The sequence below is a fragment of the Mesocricetus auratus genome, unplaced genomic scaffold, assembly GCF_017639785.1.
Source record: "Mesocricetus auratus isolate SY011 unplaced genomic scaffold, BCM_Maur_2.0 Super-Scaffold_100014, whole genome shotgun sequence".
Classification (NCBI taxonomy): Eukaryota; Metazoa; Chordata; class Mammalia; order Rodentia; family Cricetidae; genus Mesocricetus; species Mesocricetus auratus.
Genome location: NW_024429197.1, coordinates 55,857,888 through 55,882,034, shown reverse-complemented (window position 1 = coordinate 55,882,034; position 24,147 = coordinate 55,857,888). Strand labels below are relative to the sequence as shown.

The 24,147-nt window shown below is 39.5% G+C and overlaps 1 protein-coding gene across 10 annotated transcripts in view; it reads right to left on the bottom strand.

Moving 5' to 3' along the window:
* The window catches only part of Nfib (nuclear factor I B), a 412,093-nt gene that overhangs the window by 8,641 nt on the left and 379,305 nt on the right, over positions 1-24,147 (bottom strand). For 4 of the 10 annotated variants that reach the window (XM_040756251.1, XM_021234117.2, XM_013122061.3 and 1 more), the window contains exons 9-11: positions 23,201-23,366; positions 20,164-20,246; positions 9,997-10,085 (exon numbers count right to left, since the gene is read on the bottom strand). The exons of 1 other annotated variant lie outside the window; for it this stretch is intronic. In XM_040756251.1, the coding sequence (XP_040612185.1) occupies positions 9,997-10,085; positions 20,164-20,246; positions 23,201-23,366 (338 nt within the window). 10 annotated transcript variants of the gene reach the window in all.

The following is a 24,147-nucleotide window of genomic DNA, read 5'->3' as shown; positions in this document are numbered from 1 at the left end:
AAAATCACTATCTATTATTTTTAACCTAAAGTAAGCAGTGTGTGTCAAAAGCAAACTATCTAGCTCAACAGATAGTCCTTGGAAGAATAAAAATAAAAAAAGCAAAAATAATGCAACATCAACAATAAACCACCTTGTGAAATCAACAAGAATCCCCAAATAGACGAGCTCCACAGAGTCATCTAGAGATTGTATGCTTTGAGGAGAGTGTATTAATGATTGAAAAAGTAAGTGTGGTGCCTAAAAAGACAAATCTACCAAGTACTTGGAGAAAAAAAAATAAGAATCCAGAACAAATGGTTGGTCATCACATTCAGAGGATTCATACTCAACAATGTATAACTAATGTAATTTACATATTTAGTTAATCCTTCTGAATCTCCTGGCCTACATTATGGCCATACCAACACTGCACAGTGTAGTATATTTGTTGATACTGTTTATAACTCTTTAGGGGAGAATAAATCTCAAACAGGAACACTATTCAGGCCCCATATCTTAGTTTTATAAGTCTCTTATCACCAATGCATAGGCTAAGTTCAGAACTATAAGGGACATTCTTTAGAGCTTTTAATAGCAGTTCCCAGATGGGAAAACAAATCCAGAAAAAAATAACTCAATGACTATATAACAATGTTAAATGTTAAACCAAACTAGTTCACTTAATTAAAAAAAAAAACACAACACCCAAGTTTTCATAGTTCTTCACTGAGAATGTATAAGCACCATCACACCAAGATGCCCAAATGAATGCCAATATCCACACTTACACATTTACATAGGCAAATTGGGTATGTATAAAATACATCCTGGTTTTCACTCACGGGGAAGTGAAAGTTGTATGAATTATCTTATGTTCAATTAAAAAAATCTATCCTTTGACTAGTAAGAGTTTTACTACATAACTGAAAGGATTTCCAAAACATTCAAAGTCAACAATGTGTGGCTTCAAGCTTGCATTTGCTTTGCTATCATTAGATTTTCCAGTGTCAAATCACCTTTAGATGAACTAAAGCTGAATCTGTCCGAAATCCGATTAACATATATTTAGAAGAATTTGCTGCCCATAGCCACTAGAAATAAAAGTACTAAAACAAGTGTACAAGCATGAAAAATAACAATCAAAAAGTTCAAAAAACTTTGGCACCACCATAAACAAAACACTGCTCATCCTGATGGCATGCACGGTGAGATATCATACACAAAATATAGGAGAGCTACACCAAAATTTAAGAAACAAAATGTCAAATATCTTGGAGAAAATATTCACTTTACTGTGATCATCTGTGTAAACTCACCCAAAAAGGGAAGACACAAGTTAATTCCTTTGATTTAGAAGATAGTCAGGGAGTGATGGCCCTGATACATTTCACACTGGAGTCTCATCTTTGTTGCAGAAACTCAACGAATCATTTACCAAACATTTTCAGGGTAATGGGGAAGACATGGCAATTGAATTAGAAATGATTCAGAGGTCTGAATGCTTCAGTTCTTAGAATTAGCACAAAGATAGACACTGTTAGACAATCAGGCTGGTGAACAGAAGACGCCATCTTTGGTGTTCTCACTCTTAAAATGGCCACTATTATCCCCTCTCATGGGTATAGGAAATAAGGTCAATCTCTCCCACACAGTCCTCAGATAACAATTCTGTCTGTGTCCCACAGCCATTTCACTATCATTCATTGTCTTCCTTCAAAGTGACATGTTGGTCCAACCTTGGCAAGAACTTTTAGAACAGAATTCTCTTAAGGCAAATGTATTTGCTTTAGGAGATTATGAATTTGCCATGTGCTACACAAACTGTGTCATAACCTAGTCAATGTCTACAAAGGGAGCGTGCACCGAGCGAACTGACTTGTCAGAGGCAACAACCTCAAATTGTCTAGAACCGTCTTTTCAGGAAGCAAAAATACTTGCCAGGTAACATTACAGTGAAAGCTAAGAGGGAATGTGGTTTGAAGCTATCAAGAAACTTGAGCAAGTAGTAGAGAACAGTATGGTAGATCATACTTTTAAAACTCACTGTACATATATTTCTTCAATCTGGATAAACTGTAGATGTTCTACTAAAGGAGTAAATAGATTCTTTATCTTTCAATGGAAGAGAAAAAAGTTGCAGTGGATGCCAAAGCAACATCTGTTTGTCATTTAAAAAATAAATCATTCATTTACATACTACATTTACTTTAAAGATTGTAGGTGCTCTTTTAAGAAACGTGCTCTACGTAATAGAACACGAAGATTTGGTAGGTTTATAAAAAGTCCAACCACACCAGAAGCTACACTGTTAATGGGTAGTGAGAAAACAAACAATGGCACAGGAAGCATGAAGACCATGTAAGATGATAATTTAGAGAAATTTGCCTCCAATCCCTTTGCACTAATTTCAGGTATCACTTTGGTGGGGGAACAAACAATAATTTTGACAAATTACTCATCCTGGTTTTATTGTTACCTCCAAAACACATAGCAAAGAATTTCCTCTACTAAAGTAAAAAATATGTTTGAAAATACTAGGCTGTCTAGATGTGCTATGTTGTCCAGATATATTATACTGCCTAGATGCACTATCCTGTATAGATACACCATGTTGCATCTCAACTAGCAGCTTGTTTTCATAAAACTCAAAGGCTATATGTAGTCTTGTGAAAAACAATTCACTCATATTAGTGGAAGGAACAAATGAACAGGCTTCAAGATGAACCTATTGCTTATTAGAACAAAGAACATGGCACCTAATCAATAGCACTGACATGGCATGAGTAATTTGCCAGACATCGGTCTACATGGTTGAGCTTAACATGTTTGGTCCTAACAACAAACATTCTTGCTTAGTTTATGGATGAGGAAACTGAAGCCTGAAGTCTTGCCCAACTGTACACAGCTATTAAGCTGTAGAAACCTGGATCCTAAGTATTGTCGTTCCAGAGCACCATATCCTCACACTGTGCCTCAGCTATTTCTGTGACAAACATTGCAATCTGTTGTTCATATATTCTATTGCAGTTGAATTATGAGATATTCAATGGCTTACAGCTGACAGATGCACTAGAACTCCTGAACAAGAATAATAATTCTTGAGCCCAACTTCCACATGAGTAACTGCAATTTATTTATCAAGTGCTAGTTGCTTTTCAGCCCCTTTTTAAATGAGGCCAGACTGAAAGTGAAATATACTTACTACATGCTTTTTACAGGTCCTGGGTTTCTTTGATTTATTTTTCCCATTTTTAATGATCATTATTGTCATCTGAATGATCCTATTTGCATGCAAGATGATTTCTAATGATTATCACTGTTTGTAATAGTCTGTGTCAGAAAGCTCCCTGGCTAGCTCTTACCTGCTCTACAAAGACCCCTGTGGGCTCTCTGGGAAACACCAAATATCATAAACTGCAGGTGGCTCATGGAATGATTCTAACTCCAAGCAATAGCACTTCATAGTAATGAAAGAGAAATGTATTTATTTCTTAACTAAGTAGGTAAATAGCCTTCTTCATTGTTAATCCTTGGGGAGCCACACTTTTGAAAATAACATCAAACGGTAGGCTGTCAAACCTCACTGGTTTATATTCAATCGTTTCCAATGGCTTTGCTTCTGGGGTGTGCTAGATTGAGGGCTCACTTTAGTATGCACAAATGAGAGCACTTTCCAAGTTAAAAAATGTCACATGCCAGCGAAGTACTTAATCTAATAAAGAGCATGGCAATAGTGACTTTATATGGGAATGCTGCAGCTAGACAGTGTAGAAGATCATTCCCACACTTAGTTCTTTTAGTATAGAAGCTTCTACACATGACCCTAAGAGGCTCTTCAGCAAGGAAACCCATACACTTAAAACTCACAAAAACTTACTTGCCTATATTTAAATGTAAATAGAATTTAAAAGAAAATTCTTCCCCTCAATAAGTCAAACTAAGCAAATTTAAAAAGCAACTTGATTTGATCTTACTGATTTTTTAGAGCTAAAAAAACATATGATAGAATACTATGAAGATGATTGATTACAAGTTAACTACAGACACACATGCAAACATACCAACTTATTAATCTGTGGGAGGTTTTTGCCAATTAAAAATATACGGGATTATAGGCTAACTGTCGTGTTTTGCATCATCCCACAGACTATGCCACAGGGAAGCCCACGGGTTGATTTCCAGCCTTTCTCTAGTCTGCATTCCTCTCCACCGGGCTCCTTTTCAGTGCTATTGTTATTGTTACAAGGGTTACCGCTCCTCCTATTTGCATAAGTGATTCTTCAACTGCAGACATTTCCCTTCAAAAATGGTACTCCGAAATAGTGCCTTTCACAGAGAGGATCACCAAAGGCATACTAAGTAAAGAGAAATGTGAGTTTTGTACAAAAAACAGGAGACTCCCAAATGACTTTTACTTAAAAGCAAAATTCGGTATTATTTAAACAGTTTGGCTTCTAAAAGAGAGGACCTGTTTACATCAGAATTCGGAAGGGTAGGACAGACAAAGAGTTAAGAATTAAACTAGGATGTTGGGCTTTCCACTGTGTTCACATGTACAGAGAACTAAATCAAATTGAATGAAGGAGCACAAACTCCCTTCCTGCAGTTTCTGACATGTGACGTGTATATCATTACTATTCACTATGCTGAAATTCAGCAGGCCTTTGCCTTTCCTACTATAACATTACATTTCCTATAAAATATATTCAGTTCTAGGTTTTATTATTTAAACATGACCAAATGACAATCCACCTAGCCCCAGCTCTGGGACCACAACACTAAAGTAATGGTGTGTGGGCAGGCGGAGCCGACTTCCTCTGCAGAGAATGTGCATGTTTACACGGTGCTTTGCACAAACCATCTTCAAACAAGGTCAGCGTTAAGCACACTTCCTTTAGCTGCAAAGGGTTAATCAGTAAGGTTTGCATTTGAGAATGTTCTGAATCCTGCTCCTCCCTCTCCGGCTCTGCTGCCAAAAACCATCTGACAGGAAACGGAAGATTAAGTTTGTCCTACCTAGGCAAACAAAGAGTGCTCAGAACAGGCCACCGCTTCACTGCAGAGCGGGAACTTTTCTAATCCCGCTGGAATCTGCAGCACTGCTCTGAAAACACCATGGAGAAAGTTGTTCTCTTTCCTCTAACATCTTGTCCCTGGTTCATCTCGTTTTGGTCACACTGTCCATCCAGAAAGGTTGACGGAAAGCTCCAGACATAATCATGTGGAAAATGGACATTATTGATTCCTATGGCTCATTGTTCCCCCATCCTAAGTCCCTGAAGTTCAAGTTCAATCTGGAATTACATCATGTCTGGTTTCTCCTGGTTACCAGACGGCTTGAGACGTGACCACAGCTACAGAAAAAACAAACAGCCTTCTTCACGCTTCGGCTCCCCTATCGATTCAAACGTAAACTTTTTTTCTTTCTCTCAAGTATGCTTCAAGTATGGAGCACGGTTAATTTAGAGATTAAGTTCCAAATTAGATTATCTAATGGCATCTTAATGGATTGCTGACCCATTTCCTGTGGCATGGCAGCATGCAAGTCTGGCTGGAATACAATTAATTTCTTAGGAAGTGTTCTGAAGAGTTTGTCTAGATAAAAAGGAAACGCCCAGTTGGACAAATCTTTCTTTATAAATGCAGAAAGGTAGGTGAAAACTACAAGTCCCGACACAGCTCTCAACAGCCAGATCAGAGACATCGTGTGCTTGCAAAAACCATTTCAGACCATTTTTTAGATGCTAATGACTTCAGCTTTGATTTCCTAACAGGTGCAAGCAATATTGATGAGGACGGAAAGCGGCTGCTTTCAGGAGACTGATAAATGCAAAGAACAACAGCAACTAGCTGTCCTGTTACCAAACAGTGGTCGTGGGCAACTTTGGCATTTGTAATTCACAACCTAGGATTCTCCTATGCCTATGCGTCTATCTTTTCAGCATTTCTATCAGAGTCCCAGAAAGTGCTAAGGGCCCGTAATAGCGTATACAAATTTGAACAGTTCAAACACACTCTAGAGCTAACAGCTGAAGCTGACAAGCAGATTCAGCGATGGGAAGCCAGCTCCTCCCCAGGAACTGCAGGGACAACCCAGCAGCTGGACTGCGGTTCTGTTCAAGATAAGAAACCCTGAGCAGGAAATGCTAACCTAGGAGATGTGTGGGGGTGGTCCAAGTATAATGGTGAAATAAAGTTAACTTCATTCTACGTAAGGACAGGAGTGCACACATGCTTTATCACACACATGCCACATATGTGTATACATAAACATACATATGCGAACGCATACAGTTTGCAAGCTATTAAAATTATTCTTAAGTTTTTGTTTCCAGTCTTTGGATAGAGAGGATGCATTTTATAAAGAAAGCGTCTGGCTATGGAAGGGAAATTGGTAGGTGGTTTTTCCCAGTAACTACAGAGCATGAAGTGTTCGTTCCTGCCCCTTCGTTTTGCCTTCATTCTCCTGACCAGCCAGATCCAAATAACCTTTACTGGCTGCTAAACTTCTCTTGGGAAATCAAGCAACTCTGTGGAATTGCAGTAATAAACGACAATTTCTTACAAAAACATGTGTAAAGTAACGACAGGATGAAGTATTCAACTCATAGAAAGGAACCGGGGAACATATGTAACACGGAAAATCACTGATAAACGTCTCTGGTGCCATTCAATTATGGCATAAGCAGAAACAAACAAAAAAATCCTTCCAATTATTTCAGTAAAATCTTCATTTATTCATTATTTCAGGGGCTGAGCAAATGGTTTGTGTAAACATATCCTTCAGTAACACGCGCATGTTTATTTTAGCCATCTGAAGGCTTCTTCTATGTTTATATAAGCCATCAGACACATACAACCACTCGCTTGTGGCTTTGCATTTTCTTAAAGGGGTGAAGGGGGAGAAGGGAGGAGAATGAAACAATAAATCCAGTTTCTCTTTTGCATGAAACACCCATCCGATGTTTTAAAATAGCATGTTTATATTATTCTTAGATTGTCCTTCAGCTCTCTGCTTCATTCGATTATGCTGCTCTTTCATATATGAAAGTGCAAGCAGGAGTCTGGCTAGGGTCTCAAGCAAGCAAGCTGGCCAGCAAGTCACTGCTGCCTGTGCTTATACCCACACAGCACACTCCTGCACCAACAGCAGAGCGTATGCGTGGAGGAGGGCAAAGAAGAAACACAGCAGAACCTGGCTTGAGCAGTACATCACCCACCATCCTCCTAGACGGCCAGTCTACCCTGAGTGAAGCGGGAGCAAGCCCTTCAGAGTTTTATTCAGTATCAACTCCAGCAACTAACCATTTACTTAGGCAGGAAATTTCACTCTCTAGATTTAAGTAAGCCCTTAGCTTGTGAGTTTACACATACACACACACACACACACACACACACACACACACACACACACACACCTCACAACATTCTAAGGTCAAAGCAAGAAAATATCTTCAGGATTGTAATCTGGAAGGTCTGTCAATACCCTGCCTAACAGTCAGCTGGGGCGCCTCAGGAGATTCTGAGTCTGGGTTGGATGTGGCAAGCAGATCTCCAGCTTGAGTAGGATGCACAGATCTCTACCATTTCCAGCCTCCCCCACAAACAAGCTGCATCTGACATGGAAATACCTCAGGAGGGCAACTGGCCCAGGCAGGAATGAAAGCAAGTGAGGACAAACCAAGTGACAACACACACAATCCCAACAAAGCAAATCCAAGCACTTTTGTTTTGCTATGACCTTTCTATCTACAGTCTCTATAGATTGCCTTTTGTACAAACATATTTGTGCATAAGAGTGTGTGTGTGTGTGTGTGTGTGTGCGCGCACGCGTGTGCGCTTGTAACAAAAATCAAAGAAAAAGAGGCTATCGCCTCGCGAGTGGAGGAACATGGGAGGGGTTGGAAGATGGGTAGCTGGGAGGGGACACAGATAGCGAAGGGAGGGGGAGGGTGATCTAGTTCTATTTCAGTTAAAAACATATTAAAAACAACAACCACAACAGGGATGACCTGGGTGCGTTCTTCTTCTACCACATCAAAGCGCAGTCACTGAAGTCTCTGGCTGAACAAATCTACCTTTCCCTAATATTGTCAAACTAATGAGATGACTCTGCTGCTTTAGCTGTCCCTATCTCTCTTAAAAGTGACAATGGTACAGACAGTTAGGATTTTTTTTACATATTCTATCTAGAAACAAAATGCATGAAGTTTTAAAAACATAGATCACCTTGCCTCCAACTTGGGGACTTGCCTGCGTAGCCTGCCCAGTGCTAGGGCTAAAGGCTTGCTCCACCACGCCCCACAGGTGTGTCCATTTTTGAAAATGGTAGCAAAGCAAAGATAATTGCTGTTTCCACTGAGTGTGTTTATTCTGAATTATGACACATACATTCAAAGAGCTGTGCGTGTGACTACACAGTACTTAGGATAGCACCCCCTAACCCAACTCAAAAAACCCTTGCAGAATGTGTAGATACCCCTGGAACACGGAAGATGTGCCTTCTTGAGTCATGACGAGCAGATGCAACTCAGGCCATCTCGCATAGTTATTCATTAATCCAAAGAAAGATTAGTATCCTCCAAGAAAGGGGAAAAAATGAAATCAATATATCAGGGGGTTCCCCCGCCCCAGATTCACTATGATCTGAAAGCTGTTTGTCACATCAATTTTCTGGCTGTGAAAGGGAGCTTCAAGATGAACAATGCTTCTTCCCCAAGGACTGGCAGCCATTGTGATCATTCTTCCCGTGTGTATTACCTTTCCTGTTTGGGGGTACCAAGTTCTAATTTCAGAACTACTTGGACATAGTTCAAAATATGTTATGACACCAAAAATGTACATCTTTTTGGCATTAATATGCTTCAAAGATACTATCCTTTTCTTAAGTAAATGTCAATCAGTAATCTACTGATTAGGACATTCTGATGGTTGGAGTAGCATTTAGAAACATAAGTATCACCTTCCATCTAAACTGTTGTCCTCGTGAACATAGCTCTGTAGATCAGGTTGACCTTGAACTCAAAGAGATATACCTGCTTCGGCCTTCTGATTACTGGGATTAAAGGCTTGCATCACCACTGCCTGGCTGAATAATTCTAATTTGATAATTCAAAAACCAAAATTTAGGTGCCTTTTTTTAGTTTTTAATCTGAGTAAATGGAGGTGTTTGACTCCCTGAGACCACAGCAAGCCCCTACACCCACTGTGGAGTCAAACACCCCTTTCGTAACTAACATCTTAACACCTGATTTTATGCCTCATGTCGACAATGCAGGGAACGCCTACAGTCAGAGCAAGGGTAAAAACTGTGTTGGCTCTATTTTCAGGAAACTTAAGGGATTACACTGTTCTCTCTTGTTCATCTTTATGTTTTAATATATATTATACCACGAATTATTTAATTGACACAAACTGCTTTGAAAAGATAACAGCTACCTTACATGTATTTTTTCAAAACCAAAACATAAGATAATAGCAAAACTATTTTCAAGTAGTTTTCTTAGCCAACCTAATAAAGTCAATTACACCAGCCTGCAAACAGAAATTAAAACTACTTAAACAAAATTTCTTCTTTAAGTATAGAATCAATTAATCTTCCAACTCTAAAATTGACTGGCTCTGTGAACAATTGACAAGACTTAAAACTTTTCTTCTAGATTTTTCTTCCCACCAAAAGAAGAATAAATGATACTGAAAAGGTTTAGAGTTAACAGAAGAGGAAAGAGTTGAAATGAGAAATTACGCTCCTCCTATTCCCACCAAAAATGGTGTAAATTGTCCCAAACCTTTGACAGCATTGAGAAATTCCCATAATCAGTTAACATACGCCCCAGCCCCAGGTTAACCTGATGTTGCATCTAGAGGAATCAAAGAGGGGGATAAGGGGGTGGGGATGGTATAGCCAAACAACCAGACTGTTACATATTTTCTGTACAACTAATGAAAAACAAACACTTTAGGTCATGTAATTTTTAGGTGTAAGTGTAGGGTTGGAAATAATTAAAATGTTACCTTTGCCAAGTAATTCCCAATGTATCCTCACTGGTACTGGGGTATAAATGCCTGCCGTTTTGATTCATGGTCCAGTCACAAATCCTCAGCTGTCAATTGAAACCTAGCAGTCAGATATGGATCGAGCAGTACTACAGTTTTTAGTATTTAAATGAACACATGCAAACTAGTACTGAACATGGCATTATCCTTACTTTCCCGAGAGGCAACTTAAAGAAAACAGACAAAATTAAAAATAAAACAAACACAAAACCAAAAAGAAAAAAAAATCTTACTACATAAAGCAAAATTTCCCGACTTTTACTTAGGGGAAAAAAAAGTTATTGCAATATGCTTCTCTATTAATTAAAGCATACAGAGAAACATAACAATTAGCCAGTGCTTAGAACATAACAATTAGCCAGTATTAGAGTATAAATTGAGCTGAAATAAAAGAAAACGTTAATAATGTTCAACAGAGAGATTATTTTAGAAAGGAAATAAAAATGCGTTCTTTTTTTCTATGCGACATACCAAATCATCTATGCAGAGTAGAATAATCAATATCTTTAAAGCATGCAGTTTGCAAAACAGAAGACATGCGGTTTAGAGGAGAAAGGCCCCACCCTGCCTTGACCCTTACAGGTAGAGAAGCTGGAAGCCATCCCGTTTCTCATGTTACGAATTACATTTTACCTAAAGTGGCATTGTTCAGAAAGAGTCAAAGATGAGCTTGAGTTTTGTGTAGGATTCAGAGGCGTGGCACTATGAATACTTCCCTGCGTGTGAGGGAGGTCCGCCCTGAGTGGGGCTTGAGACAAGCACTCCCTAGATGTGCATTGGCTCTGCTCTTCTGAACGCTTCCCGCGAACCCTATCCAGCTCTGTTTGGTTAACAGCTGCCCTACAGTGCTAGCAGATTTATTGAAAGGATACATTGCTTATTTTTATGCTTAAGAAAGTAAACTTATCTGGCTTTGCAGGGGGAGGGTAGGGGTGGGAGTAGATGGGGGTTGGGGTCGGACACACTAGAAAATCGTGGTTTTTTTAACTTTTGGAGAGCCAGGCTGTCAATTAACTGCATCTTGCATAGAAAAGAAACTGCCTTGCATAACACACTAACCTGGACTGCCCCTCTTCTGTAAGAGTTTCTAGATGGTGGCTACAGCCAAAAAGCCTTTAAACTTGAGACAAATTGCTTTAACTCTGCTGCAAAAATGCAGTGCTTAAAAAAGTGGACCATTCCCCCTGACTCATTTCTTCACAGCCTAAGAGCAATCACAAGATTTCAGAAGGATGCCTTTTATCTGAAAATGTACTCCAAATTCTGAAGTTCCATGGAAATTACTTCAATATTTAAATTAAAACTAGTTTTGTGCAGAACTGGAAAAAGTCTCCTTGGGTAGACAGAGAGAGAGATGTAGAGACGGCTGGATGGATGGGTGGAGTCTTCAGCTTGATGGTATAACGAAGTCATAAATCAGAAAGTAAACAGAGAGGAAAGTAGGTATTCTGGAAGCAGGCCATAATATTCATACAAAGGAGAAAAATATATACTTATTCATTTTTAAACAGATGACATATTTCTGCTATTTCAAAGAAGAAAATGTGTTTAGTCTATAGTGTCTGAGAAGCAACATTGTGAGACTAGTGTTTGAGGGGACACAGTGGGGCAGTATACACAGGGTCTTACTATGTAGCTCAGACTAGCCTTGGGCACCTGGTCCTCAGCCTGCAGGAGACTGGGATTACAGGCCTATCCAGTAGTGCAGGATGTGGGTTGTTTTTGTGCGTGTGTGTGTGTGTGTGTGTGTGTGCACGCGCGTGAGCTCGTGAGAGAGAGAGAGAGAGAGAGAGAGAGAGAGAGAGAGAGAGTGAGAGAGAGAGAGAGAGAGAGAGAGTGAGAGAGTGAGAGAGAGAGAAAGGGAGGGAGAGGGAGGGAGAGAGAGAGAGAGAGTGTTTTCTGAGGGGGCCTTATAAACAGAAACTCAATGTGCTAGGCTACACTGCTTATCATCAGAAATAAGTGGGGTGCATTTAAAAATGTGAGCCTTGAAAGAGCTTGATCACATGAGGTCACTTGGGGGCCACCCGCTGATCCACTTTCACCAGCAAATGCCAGTTTTGAGTCAGGTTACCATTCTAAGAAGCAAGATAAGCAAGATGTGTGTTCTGGAACACCACAACCAATTCTAATGATGAGCTACAGGTTAATGTTTAGGGGACCCTTTGCTTTCTCTGATTATTCTCTGTTAATTATTCATAAAACCTCATGGGCTATCTCAGACAAAGATGAGACACTATTGTCTTTCTGGAAGGATCTTATGTAAATTTTGCTAGTTACATGCTGGTGGCTTTTATTCTTTAACCACTTCTAAAACTTTCAAGTGGGCCATTTTGGCATTGTCCTGAGCATTTAAAATCAACATAGTTTGATCTCCTCTATCCTACATATACTTTCAAAAAGGCTAAACCAAACTAGTTATTTGTTAATATATATGCATACGCATACATGTACACACCTATGTCTTTTAGAGATATATTTTCTCTAAAACAGAAAAAATGCTTAAATATGCACAAAATGATCAAAGATTGTATTTAACAATAATTTAATGCCAAGTTGGCAAGACACTAATTAATATTGAATTAATTTTCACTCACTAACTAAAAATTATAAAATATTATTTCAATTTATTCATCTATATTATGGACGAGCACTGCTTATACTTTCAAAGCATCTAAGAAGACAAGTATTTGTGCCAGCTTGTATATTATCACTCATCAGAGCCAAGTTACTTGAGCAAGAGTGTATCTCTTTTTTTATTATTATTATTTTTCTTAGCTATCTTTTCACTAATAAACTACCCAATAAAGTGAACCCTCGATAGATAAGGCAAGCAGATAAATAACCTAACTAAAAATCAGCTATTATCCACCGAAGATTTCCCTGATAGGAAAGTCTAAGAAAGTCAGGTCTTAAGCATCTTATTTAACTAACACACTTTTATTTTGTTTTTGTTTTTGTTTTGTTTTTATGAGACAGGGTTTCTCTGTATTGTTTTGGAGGCTGTCGGTCCAGCCTGGCCTTGAACTCACAGAGATCCGCCTGCCTCTGCCTCCCGAGTGCTGGGATTAAAGGCACTAACACACTTTTAAACCAAACAAATTCAGGACAGATTTCTAATACTGGAAGACTCAAACTAAGTGTAGTTAAGCATCTTTAGGAGAACATGTGAAATGCTTTATTATTATAATTCAAGACGCTAAACACAATTTTACTTTATACTTAAGATTTTAAATAATAAGTAATAATAATTTTAAAATTTGGGTTACTGACAGTCTAGTCACTGTTCTGAGAAAGGATCAATGATAAAAATATCCAACTAGTTAGTGGTATATCTCTATTGCATTTTCATAAGTTCTGAAGTGTGAGTTTTCTGAATATCTTACTTTACAAAATAAGAGGTGGCCTCCTGTCCCAGAGCAGTCAAGCTTTAAAAACCACATGCAAATGAGTTTAGGAACCCAGTCTGTTAGTGTCATGTGATTGTATAGAGGAGGGGCCAATTCCTAGATTCCTAGTTTTCTTATACTCTAAAAGTCTTAATCATATGCCTATCTGTACAAAAATATAGTCACATGCCGATTTAATTATTTAATTTATATGTACCTATCAAAATAAAACAGTCTATAAAGCCAGTATGTTAAATACATTGTGCTCAGTATTCCAAGAAGACAAAAGAAATAGGACCAATCCCCAAAACATGCAGTATAGGGGTCAAATAAAAATAATTGTAAACTACTAAAAAAAGAAGTGACGGCGAGGGCCTACATATGGGCTCAGATTGCAGTTCCTCCTTTGGAAGGGAACCTTGTGCCTGGTGCAATTCAAATGAGATTGTGAAGAGAGAGAGAGACAGAGACAGAGACAGAGACAGAGAGACAGAGAGAGAAGCCAGTAAGGGAACCACTATCTGGTTTCTTTCAAATATGTCCAAAAGGACTCTGGGTGTAGCTCAGTTAGAGTATTTCCCCAGTATGTCCAAAGTCCTGGGTTTGGTCCCTAGTCCTAACACCACATAAAAGCAAGTGTGGTGGTACATGCATTTACTTCTAGCACTTGGTAGGAGAGTCAGAAGTTCTAGGTCATCTGCTATTACATAGTGGATGAGTCCAAAGTCAGGTGAGACTCTCAATTAACTAAGTAATTAAAATGAACAGTCTGCATAAGCAGAAACACCTAGGTGGAAATACCTAAGATACTGCACATAAATAGGTATGTTAAGTTGCTGAGGGCAGTAGTGAACCAATGTGGCCTTAAAGTCAACACTCATGAACACCCTTCATTGCTATACCAGGGGACTTCAATTTTATAATGCATATAATCTGGGGAAAAAGAATAAGAGTAAGCAAATTGCCAGATTCAGCAAATAGGCAGTGCACTAACAGTCTGCCGTGATGACGACAACTCTCAACTGAACCAATAAAGCATAAAAAGTAAACTAAATAACCAACATGAGCAAATTTACCTCCTCATTTTAGATTTGCAAGACCCTCAAGGGAATAGCTTGTATGTTTTATGTTCTCTTGGGTTTCCCCATTTCTCTTGATAGCTCAGGGACACAGACTAGGGGAGGGGACAATGGAGGCATACAAAAAGAATGGTCACTAGTGTGTTTGTACTTTCCACTTACTGTTTGGGTGGGTAAAGTTTTCTTCTATTAACTACTTGCTTACAGAGCAACTGAAACGTACTGTGAAGGGATGCTGTAGAACTTTAATGTACAGAGAAAATGATCACAAGCAAACTGTCAAGGAGCCATCCTGGTACCTTAGAGTCGCTCTGTCACTTTCTGAAGCCATGCCTCTTGATACTTGATGAAATAAAGTTAAATGGGTATGAACAGTCCACGAGCTTAATCAAAATCACTGACACTAAGTTGTACATTGAGAGTTGGAAAATAAAGAGTCCTTTTCTCTGGATGAAAGCTACTCATGCCTGTAGAACTTAAGGTGTGGAGGAATGCTGGAGACAATGTGACCCTTTCCCCTTTTAAGATGCAAAATTAGACACACCTGTTCCTGTCACACAGCAAAGCAAAGGTCAAACTCCTGACTCCTAAATCTTGGTTCTCACCACTACTCCACCATGCCTGTGACTGTCCCCACTGCACTGTGCCTGTGACTGTCCCCACCCCACTGTGCCTGTCACTGTCCCAACCCCACTGTGCCTGTGATTGACTCTTGCCTGTCCTGAGTTTCACATGCAGCTCAAAAGATTGTAAATATCATCTTAAACATTTTCTCCTTTGAGACCTTTTTGGTTAAGGAAAGAAGACAGTTTCTCCTTGTGTTCTTATTGATTGGAATGTAAGCTGCATTAAATATAATTTTATTTTGACGTTAATTTGAATAGTATATCTATGACCCTGTCTTTGATAGCCAGAAAAAGCAAATAAAAGAATTAGTAATAAAAGACAGACAGATGATGGAAGGATTTTTTTTTCAATTTCAAAACTAGCCCCAAAGCTAAACATTTGCATAGCCATTCATTTGACTAAAACTTCCTTTAAATGTGTTTCCTTTTCAGCAGGCACATGTGAAAAGTGACCTCTTACCATTTACATATCTACCCAGAAGTCATGTGATAGGCTTTTGCGTCATGCTGTCAATTATGATAACAGCCACAATAAGAATGGCCCGAGTGTTGATAGCCTGCTTCCTGGCTCTGCTAAGCAGCTTGCTGATAGTTCACTTGTGTCCTTTTTCAATTGCTTGCTTCTATGTTCCAAGCTTTGGCTTTGTCATTTGCCAGGACAAATATTATCAGGGGATTTCACTTCAAGTCAGAGAGAGAGAGAGAGAGAGACAGAGAGAGAGACAGAGAGAGAGAGAGACAGAGACACAGAGAGAGAGAGAGAGAGAGAGAGAGAGAGATCCAAGATCCTACAGAGGCAACTTCTTTAAAAGCTATTTTGTATACCAGGAATCTTCAGTGTAATGAAAAGTACTTTCAAATTCTATCCAGAAAAGTGCTGAAAATATTTCAGCATAACCAGTCGATAATTGAATTTGAAATAAGTGTCGTCACACAGTCACAAAGAAGATTTAACTGCGGAAGCTCAAGTGCCAATAAAACCCACACAGTAAGTGACAGGCACTCAGCCAACGGTTCTAGTCGCAGATAGCCCGTAGTCGGGACAACATTTCTAGACTATGAGAACAAGCCCGATTTCTTACAAATAAAAGCTCACTTGACTTAATTGTTTCATTTAAGGAAGGCAAAGCAGCTTCCTCTTCATTCTACCTACATTCTCCAGTCTCTCTCCAGGCCTAGGGTGTAATTCCATGGCTGGTTTGTATGGTGTGCTCTCTCATGGCTACATAGGAAGTCTCTCTGCTTTAGACTTTTAGCTCCAATTTACAATACATTTTGTGGTACTAAAGGTTTCTGCTGAGAAAACAATGCTGTACCAAACTGTAATTAATGACAAATAAGTTTTAATAACTAAACTTCCTATGGTAGGAAGTAAGTCCTCAAAATGGTAAACTTTTGAAGCTTAGCATATAAGGAACTGGTGTTAATTTAACTGAGTTTTCTCATACTACCCATTTACATTAAAATTGTTAGACTGGATTACAAGTAATCTCTGTCCCTTCTAAAGAAAATGTAACATTTTGCTAGATAGTTCCACTTTCTTTCAAGGAGATAGAATGTGGGAGGTAGGGTTGCTTCAGTGTCAACAGTAAGGAATGTGTACAGGGCACAAGCGACCTAGGAAGCAGGAAGAGAGAACCTCACTGCTCGGGACTTCTACACAAGGAAGTCAGAGAAGGTGTCCTCGGCACTCTGAAAGTGTTCCAAACCTCGACAAGGCATTGGCAGTAGAGAGCAGGGCCCCGTTTGCTAACGCAGGACCCCACTTTCCAACAGAAGAGTTAAAAGCAGAATGAAGCTCCCGTTGAAGTTCTGGTTTGAAGATTTCTCCTGGGCCAGTGTCGAATGCCTTAAGTCAGCCAGTGATTCCAAAGGAAGGCCAGGGCCAAGCCTTGAATTCAAGACTGACAGGAGATGAAGCCAAGCCCTGGTCAGCCATAGGAGTCGAGTTATTACACTTCGCTTGGGAGGACTGGCTTTTATGACAAGTTAGCAACTGCCTTACGTGAACCTTTCTAAAATACTTTCCATAATTAAGTGATTTTATTTTATTTTTTAATTTAAGTGCAATATCATACGTATACGTAGGTGAAATTCCAACATCAGAAAAAGCACAACAATACTTCAGGGCAGTTATAAACTGTCACGAGTCAGGGATAACCATTACAAAAGAGGAGCTCACAAATGTGTGGCCACTAATAACAGTGTGTAACAAGCAAGGAAGCATGAGTGTGGCATTCAGATTTGTCAGTGTGGGTGCATGTTAATATTTTACATTTCAACTGAGGAATGCCAGTGTGATCATGTGCTGCAAAGAGCCAGAGTGAAACCCTTCTGTGATGTCATTTGGCAGGACGGTTATCAGAGGACGGTCAAAAATATCCAATAATCTTAAATTTACTGTTAACCTTAATTTATGTAAACTATATTAAAGTTCTTTTCTAAGGGCAAAAATAGCAATCAACAATGCACATCAATACTTTTCATAAGCTAAACGGATAAATCTTCATAAAGCAGCCCACATGAACTGAGGAATGTACCTGGTGACAATATTTATTTTTAAGAGGTCACGTATATTAAAGGTTATGGTTGATGTTTAAAATGCTCCTCCAGACTAAAGCCACTGCCTTTCTAATTTTGAACTTCTCCCAGCTAATATAAAATGATTGATCACTTTTATTTCATGTACCCCTTGGTTTTCCTTTGCATTCATCACTGAGTGCTTTAAACCAAATGCATTTAGGAGCTGCCCTCCGAAGAGTGGTCTCTTTTAAATCTCCGTAAAGTAATGAGAGGACACAATAAATCAATCTCATTTCTGCTGAAGGAAGAATAACCTTTCCTGGAGTCACTGAAACTATTTTGCTCTCTCCATTCCTGTGCAGTGAGTATGCTGCTTCATCTCCACTGTTCTTAATTTGAAAAGATAAAGGTAACAGATTTTAACTGGTGCTTCAGTTAACTGATATGCTTACATCCTCTGATACACATTTATGGTGTTTTCTTCATGCCTCAAAATCATAGTCCATTATGAATATGGCAAACTGAGTTTCTTCAAATCAAAATTTCATCATATAAGAGATAAATTATCTATCTGCTTGGTATTTAAAATTTTTAACTGTGGAGTATATGGCTTTTTGCTTTCAAGGATTAATGCCATATATTGATTAATGGCAACCACATTTGAACTCAGAAAATATATTTACTTCGTAAGCAGTCTCTACTCAATACTACCCACTTAAATAACGAATGTCAGACTACAAGAAAGTGTCCTATATATTCCTCAGATTAAAAGATGCCCAGATTCCTGCCCTCAGTTGAGGTCCATGTTTTCATTGTACTGAGCTTCTTGATGCATCTTTAGATAATGTTAAGAAAGAGGTGAGTTTGGTATGAATGAACTTTTGTGACTGTCATTACAGGAAACCCTGACATTAATTGTAATTGATGCAAACTAAAGCTGCCCTGCGTTAGGGCAAGGAAAGAGGACAATTGTTTCTCAATGCCTGGGATTGGTTATAATACTCTAAATGTGTTTTGGGGTTAAAGGTTAAATAATGGAGGCATGTTTTTTGAATTAAAAATTAACTGGAAATTAGAGAGGTGTCATAAAGAATAATGGCAAGCCCCGTGACAAAAATATTTCTGGAAAAAAGTATAATGATTTTTTTAAAAAACAAGTTTCCAAAACTTATAAATCCTGCATATGTTTAAAAACACAATGAGCACATACATATGTTAAGTAGAACCATAGTAGTTATAACGCATTCATATTATAGCAATTTCAGAGGTGAAAAAAAAGGCAACATTCCAGAGAATTATGTTGAAGCCATTGGCTGGCAAAGCCACTAATTATTATTTGGTATTTCCATAACTATACACAGATGTCTTCAGTCAGTTCTCCTGTGTTCTGTTTTGTTATTTTAACCTTGCAAAATGTCAAGTATCTTGAATGAGCTATCATCTTTATGGTTTTCTCTGAGCACTGCATGTGGTGGCCTTTTCTGTAGACAGTCTATCACCTTGGCCAGTGATAGGGAAGGCCTGGAAAACAGGAAGCCAAGGCTAGAGAAGCCGCTCTACAACAGAGTAAGTGGGCACAAGTAACTCCACATGCTTGACACATACACAAACCTCACACAAACACAGACAACTGGGCGTTTATTCCCAGCTCTGTCCTACGTACTCTTCTTATGTAATGTTTTACACACTGTTAACTTCAAACTCTCTGTATCCAAACTTAAGAGCAGCAAACATATGCCTCATAAAATACACTTCGATTCTGAACTGCTTGGAAGTATTTCTGTAACCCTATAACTAGAATCATGGGATTTCTATGCTGGGGTGATACATGCTGTAGACTGTGGCTAATTTGTTTATGAGCCACCATTAATCCTGGCTGTAGTTTTTCACAGTTTGGGTAAACACTTCATTTGCATTAAATTTACAGCATTAATGAGATGTGAAATTTAAAATGCTACTTGAAACATAAATGATGTAAGAAGGCAGAATTCTCCCCCCTCAAAAAAAGAACGTGTTTTGTTGCATCTGAAATCAGCGAAGCAATTTAAATGTATTAGAGTAGGAATAATGTTTCGCCTGTGAGCTCAGCCTTACAAAGGAGGAGTGAAACATCTGGAGAAAACAAAATTGCTTCAAACACAAATCATGTGCTGACTCTAGCCGGTTCTCGAACTACTTTTCTAGGTCAGTGCTTGAAAGCCACCTTGGCTAGTACGTGCTCGCTATCCGGGCAAACGGAACAACACTGTCTATCGGGAACACTTCAGTGTCTGTGGACGGCCTCACTGTGTGCTATGAAGATGGAAGAGGCTGTGAGTCAGTCTCAGAAACTTCAGACAGGTAAGAAGCAAAGGATAAACAAGGGGGAAAAATTGGAAAACAAAATGATCAATTTTGGTCTCAGAAGCCCCGTGAGCCCCATCCTGAATCCAGATCTGAGAGGCAACATGGAGAAAGCGCCGAAGCAAAGCGTGGCTACCCCATTCCACCTGGGTGCAACGTGCCCACCTGTTGCTGATGCAGGAAGGATGGGTCTCTTGGGTTTAGTCCCACATATCGACTGGCTTGAGATGTACCTGAGGCTGTGTAGGCTGATTAAGGAAGAACAAAAACAAAGATAAAAATTGTGAACTGTCAGAATGAACACCCTGTCCACGTATAAGAACCCAGAGAAGTGGGAGCTACTACCAAAAAGGCGTCTCCGTGTCTCTTCTCTTTTGTGAGCAGCATACAACAGAAAAGAAATGGTCACTGAATTCAAATCGACTCTTCCCCCCTAACAACGAGCGGCAGCCTGGGCTTTGGTGTGGCTGTCCTCACTGTGTTCTGTGTGCAGCACTGTCTAGATGTTGGGACTCAGCTACACTGAGGTCTTTTCTCGTGGACACACCTTTCACCTACGTCTAGGGGGGGATGACCAACGATGGCTGCAGGGGATTCTAAATGCGAGAGTAGATGAAGTGACAGGAAAAGTGACAGTTTCCAATGTAGGCTTAAGCAGATGAGCTTGATGAGCTGGAAAAAATGTTTTACTCAAATGTGTAACCCCCTGTTCGCAATCAAAAATCCACCACCACTTTTCTAAGAGAGGAGCCCGGTTGAATTACATTTTTTTTTCTAATATGGGGATGTCCTCCAGCTTGGGAGAAACATTTTTGACAAAAAAAAAAGGAAAAGAAAGAAAGAATGAATGAATGAATGAATGAAAGAAAAAACAACAACAACAACAACAAAAACCCCTTCCTTTTCTGTTAGTTTAAAAACAACTGTCAATTGCTTGTGATTGGCCAGGCAGGAACTGATAGTGCCTATTGCATATTTGTATACCAGGGAGAGTATATGCAGAGTGAGTGGTCACATTGCTGTGCTTTGGTTTATAATTGCTTTTTGTTAACATGCTTTTCCAGTGGGGTGAGCTGCCCAGAGAAGTATTCTCATTTCCAAATCTACCTTTTACAAGGAAACCAAGAGTCAAGCCAGCTTCTACATCTCTGGTGGAACAGAAAAACCAAGTCTGCACCACGTGTCACACTACAGGGTCTGAAAAGGCTTAAAGCCATTTTAATTAGTTAGGAATTCAGACAGTGACTTTAAATAGGCTAGCTTTAAATATATATATATTAATTTTTTATGTTTGCTTTAAAAACGCATCATTTGAACTTGGAGACTTTTAGGACATGTTTTAAAAACACTCCTGAGGACACTCACAAGTTATGTTCTAATCCTTGCTAAATAAGGCAAGGGTGGCCATTAGCAACCAGTATTCCCCACCCATCACTAGGCCTTGAGAATTTAATGCACAGGCTGGAGAGTAAGAAGGGAGCCTTACTCTCACAGTGTGAACACCATGGCTGGGCTGGCTGTTTGTTTGTTTCTTTTCCAATCACTAAAGAGAGGCTTCCTAAGTCTCTGTTTAACTTTACTGATGTATAAATTCAACATCCGGTTCCTCATTGCCAGTTGTGTTACTCAGTGTATTTATTTTATATAGAAGTAGAGAAAGGGCTGGTGGGGCCATCTTTATATATGCTAAAAATTCCCTTAGACTATTTTAGAAAATTTACTAGTCAAATCAGATCTCTTTTTGAACAACCTCTGCATGAGTATACAAGTAATTCACTATCAATCAGACTGAAGGCACACCCATTATCAATCAGACTGAAGGCACACCCATTAAGGGCTGTGCTTATCTGGACTGGATCCTCCCCTGAATTTGATGTTTGGGTGTCAGCATAAAAGTAGTCACCAGAAGTTCCTGGAACTTTGGTTTTGATCATTTGTCCTGGGTTGTCTTTTGACTACCTTTTAAAAATCGTATTTTATATGCTTTATTTAAACTACATCTTGGCTCAAAGATGCTGTGATGCTCACTTTGAAAGCATGCACGTAGTGTCTCCGTGATTGTGGCATGCGCCGTCTTTACATCCAGGGAAGTGCTCACTGGGGTAGAACTATTTGCTGGTGAGTTAATTACCAACCATCACCAGTTATTGATGTACATTCCAAGCTATCTGGAGTTACTAGTTTGTAGGGGTCATGAGTTCTGATTAATAAATGCTGAGTATTCACCGTATACCTAAGGTACTGTCCACTTTTTCTTGGCAAGTTTCTTTATATGTTTTTAGATGTCATTAAAAAAAAAAAAAGAATGTCTTTCCAATGACTATGAGAGAAGAGACAGACTGAGAGCCAACAATGTCTCTGATGGTGTAATTCCACAAGGGAGTATCCAGAACACAAGGGATTTCCTTGCTCTCTGCAAGGAAAAAAACCCATCAGAATATAAGAAAGGCATGCCGGTGCTGGAACATTCTGGTGCCTCCCAGATGAAACCTCATCAGTTGCCCATCTGTGCACATCAGTGCCCTTTAAGAGCTGGTAGTTTGGGTGAAGCCAACTGAAAATGTATTGCTTATCTAATTCTAAATGGAGGATACTACCTAAAGCTGACATTTATAATGCTATGGCCATGCTAACAAGCATAATATCTGATTGTAATGTGATAGCCAAAAAAAAGTTGTAGATGATGAAAGTATAGGTACCTTACACTCAACTAATCCTATGCTTCCCAGTGTCCTTGCCTGCACAGCACACAATGACATAACCTACAGTGAGGTAAATATGTAATTATCTTGCAGAGGCACTGATTCCATTCACTTGGGGGAGGGGTTTGATTTCTAGAATGCTCTAATAAGTAATAATTATCTAATCTCTCTTCTGGTGATGTAAAACCTTTGTCTACTATGCTGTGTTATCAATGTAATTTCAATGTCTACCTTGAACAAGCAGACATGGGTTATTACTTTTGTTGTGGCCGCTTTCTCAAAAAAAAAATGCTTCTCCCTTGTCAAAAATGACGCGCTAATGGAAATTTGCTAAGAGAGAGCATGTGACAGCTGGGCCACATCCATGCCTGCTAGCTCCACTTAAATGAGAAATCTCCATCTGCTCAGGTAGCCGGAAAAGTCCCCGTATTTTCCACCTTGGATCATACATCCAATGGCGCCTTCGATGGACATTTCTCATTTCCTACAGAAATACTTACTGGTTGCTGTAGGTGAAGCTGCCTCACCTTCAGTGGATGTAGTGATGGGTTTAGTGTCTGTCATGGTCAGGGTCACAGGTCGCACTGCACTGGGATGGGGAGAGGGTGCCAAGACAGGAGTGAAATGGCCAGGCACTTTCCCTACCACTTGACCACTGCTGTTAGGCTACAAAACAAAAACAGAATGCCGGGTGAAGCAATCCAAAAGGCAGTCATCCTGTCCAACAACTCCACTCAGTACACGCACGGTGGATTCTTCACAGGGTGGAGAGCCGGCATGCCAGCCCTCTCAAGTCTGAGCTGGGGGCCAATCAATGGTTAGTAGAAGAAGCAGCAGCAACAATATATGTAAAGGAAGGCTTTGACCATTAATGCACTTCGCAAGGGTGATTTCCTCTTTTCAACACCCCTAAAAGTTCAGTCCACCTGATGATCTTCTGTAGTAGGCCAGAAAACCCACATGGAGCAAAGCAAATGCCTAGCTAATGCTAAAATGGAGTTCCTTTCTGAGCTCTTGACAGTAAGGAGCCAGCAATCCTCGGTTCTGCTCCTCACTCTCAGTTTATCTCTCAGTACAATATTTCCCTACTAAGCAATGGTATCCCTGACATAGGGATACACGCATGTCAAGGATAGGAAGCAGATCTAACCCTACATAGTTTCCTTCATTTCCAGCCGACAAGCCATTCTTCTGCATATAAAGCTCTAGCTTCCTCTCACACAGGTATTGCAGATACACATACCAGGTAATTTGGACTCTAGGGTATCTGGTCCACTTTCAATGATTTCTTAAGACACGCAGATAGAATGAGGTCAAACGCATCTAAGATTTCCAATGCATGCAGAGCTATAAACTGCAGAAGTCACACATTAGGCTTAGGAATAAAGCAATCCCAAAGGAAATGACTACAATGCACCAAAGTGGGCGTGAGGCCCATCAAATGCAC